Source organism: Myotis davidii, unplaced genomic scaffold (genome assembly GCF_000327345.1).
Source record: "Myotis davidii unplaced genomic scaffold, ASM32734v1 scaffold74, whole genome shotgun sequence".
Classification (NCBI taxonomy): Eukaryota; Metazoa; Chordata; class Mammalia; order Chiroptera; family Vespertilionidae; genus Myotis; species Myotis davidii.
This window is the reverse complement of record NW_006286676.1, coordinates 212,914-215,796: the sequence shown is the minus strand read 5'-3', so window position 1 is coordinate 215,796 and position 2,883 is coordinate 212,914. Positions and strand designations below refer to the sequence as shown.

Here is a 2,883-nt window from a genome sequence, read left to right as displayed (position 1 = left end):
GCTCTGCCCCTGCCCAGGCCTAACGCCTCTGGCTGAGGCATTAGCCCTGGGCAGGGGACCCCCAGCTCCCTGCGGTTGCAGGCTCTGCCCCTGCCCAGGCCTAACGCCCAGAGGCGTCCGGCCCAGGCAGCGGGGACCCGCAGCAGCAGCGGCCCGCGATCGTGGGCTCCATTTGAGGCCCAGGCAAGGGAACCCTAGCTCCCGGGACTGCCAGCTTCGACCCTGCCCAGCTCCCATCGCTGGCTCCACCCCTACTTCCTGCTATCACTGGCCAGGGCGGAAAAGGTACCTGATTCTCTGATCATGGATGGGGGGCAGGGCAAAAGAGGCCCTGGGTTTCTGATCACTGTCAGTGGCAGGGGGCTTCTTCCTGCTTTCCCTTTCGCCTCCCTGCATTGTGCCTACATATGCAAATTAACCGCCATCTTTGTTGTCAGTTAACTGCCATCTGAGTTGGCAGTTAATTTGCATATAGCCCTGATTAGCCAATGAAAAGGGTAGCATCGTATGCCAATTACCATTTTTTTCTTTTATTAGTGTAGATTGTGAGAGGAAGGGTGAGAGAAGAAACTTCAAGTGTTGCCCCTGCATACACCCTGACTGGGAATCAAACCTGCAACCTGGGTATGTGTGCAGGAATGGAACCCACCAGGTCTTGGTGTACAGAATGATCTTCCAACCAACTGAATCACATTGGCCAGGGCCCCACCTCACTCTTCCTACTGCCCCTGACACTTCATCCTTACTCACCCAGACTCTCCCAGGACACTGAGCCTTTGCTACTTCCTGCCAGAATCTGTTTGGCTGCAGTTCACTAAGGCACTGCCCTGGGATGGAGGAGGCCTCACCACTTGGCTTGGTCAGGTTTGAATTCCTGAAAGCTTCCTTGAAGAGTGGTCTCACTCCTCTTAACCAGATTCCCAGTGCTAGCGGGAGGTCAACGTTAGGAGTGTCCCCTGCCAGGTTGCCAGCTAGCAAGATTTGAGGACAGTTTTTTCTCACAGCAGGTGGCTGGTGGGACGAGGGAAGGCTGGTCCATCTCTCTAATCTGGTGGGCATGTGTCCCAGAAAGACGGGGTGTGTGACCTTAGTGAGGTCCTGGAAGGCCAGCTTCCCAAGGTCTTGCCTTGGCAGCCAACCCAGCACTCCTAGACCAGGAAGAGTTTGTGGTCATCAAGATGGAGGAGGACAAGGCGGCTTCATGGCAACCTGAGTTCCTCTCCAGGCCTGAGCCCCCAGAGCTGACTCCTGGGCTCAGTAGGGATCCCCACTGTGCTTTCATAGCTTGTGCTACAAAGAGGCCATGGGACCTCTGAGAGGCCCTGACCAGCCTACATGGGCTGTGCCACAAGGATCTGTGCCTGAGGTGCACACAAGGAGCAGATGCTGGAGCTGATGTTGTTAAAGCAGTTCTTGGATGTACTTACCCCTGACAACTGGGTCTGGGTGTAGTTCTAGAACCCCAAGAGTGGCAAGGAAGCTGTGGAGCTGGTGGAGAACACTGTTCAGATTCTGCAGGAGAATGGTAAGCCCAGGTCCAGCGCAGGTCAGCAGGCCTGGGGTGGGGACTATCAAAGGGACACACCCAAAACCCTGGGTCCTAATTCCTGCCTCTCAGCCCAGGCCCACCCTGTTGTCATCACTGGGAATGGACTCAAAGCTTCATCACATTTGGAGCTTTTATAGCCTCTAAGACTTACAGCTAGAGGTTGGCATGACATTTCACCCCCTACGTGCACTGGGCCTTCTTTCTCTTCCTCTTTTTCCTCACAAGGTCCTTAAGTGTGTGTCATATGCCAGGCCCTATGGGTGCAGGAAGTAGGAGTCAAGTAAAGTCCCTGCCCCATTGGTGTCTAGTCTGTGTGGAGAGTTGGACAAGGACACTCTCAGCCAGTTAGGGTGTCTTGTTTTCCATGGAGGGGTGAGGGTGAAAGGAGGTAGCACAGAAGTTGGTGACCTTTTCACCTTGGACTCCACATGTGCCTGTGAGGAGCTGACAGCTGTGAAATGGGCAGGGGAGATGGTCACCCTGTTATTTGTGCACCCCTTTACTTACTCCACATATCTGCACCATGTCTTGTGTCTGTGTGCCCCTATGTATGAAAAAAAGAAAACATTTACTAAGCTATAATTCACATACCCAGACAGTGTATAATTTGTGGGGGATAATAGACAGTATTCATAAAGTTGTACAACCAACCCTATTGCCATAATTTGATTGTTTCCAAAGAAGCACCATACCCAGGAACCCTCACTCCCCATTCTTCCCCCTTTTAATGTCTACTAATCTACTTTATGTCCATGGATTTGATCATTCTGGGCATTTCATTGAATGGAATTATACATTAAATGGCTTTTTATGACTGGTTTCATTAAGGACAGTGAGTGCTCACTTAACTGTCCTTAGGTTGTGTGATTGTAAGGTAATAAAACCACTTTACCACAGGCCAATTGATATGAATGAGAGTTAATATAATTTGTGTTACAGTGAAACAAAGTTGAACAAAACATCATTTGAAGACCTGCTGCACGATGAGAGCACCTCACATGTTCTTATCTACACTAATAAAAGAGAAACATGCAAATTCATGTCACTCCACTACCCTTCCCATTGGCTAATTAGGGCAATATGCAAATTAAGTGCCAGCCAAGATGGCGGCTGGCAGCCAGGCAGCTTGAAGCGAACATAAGGCTTGCTTGCTTCAGTGATGGAGGAATCCAACGTTACCCGCCTGTCACTGAAGGCCTCTGAGCTTGCAGTTTGAAACATTGTTACAAATATAGGAGCTAAAGAAAACCCCAGAAACCTGCTTTCAGCCAGCCAGGATCTCAGAGCTTGAGTTGAAACAGTGTTTCGATTATAGAACCCAAACAAACCAGATA

General features: G+C 50.5%; 1 protein-coding gene across 1 annotated transcript in view; it reads left to right on the top strand.

Moving 5' to 3' along the window:
- Positions 1 to 2,883, top strand: part of LOC102774259 (histone-lysine N-methyltransferase PRDM9-like) — a 28,771-nt gene that overhangs the window by 17,775 nt on the left and 8,113 nt on the right. Inside the window, 1 exon segment of the mRNA XM_015560434.1 lies at positions 1,459 to 1,525. Coding sequence (XP_015415920.1) covers positions 1,459 to 1,525 — 67 coding nt within the window.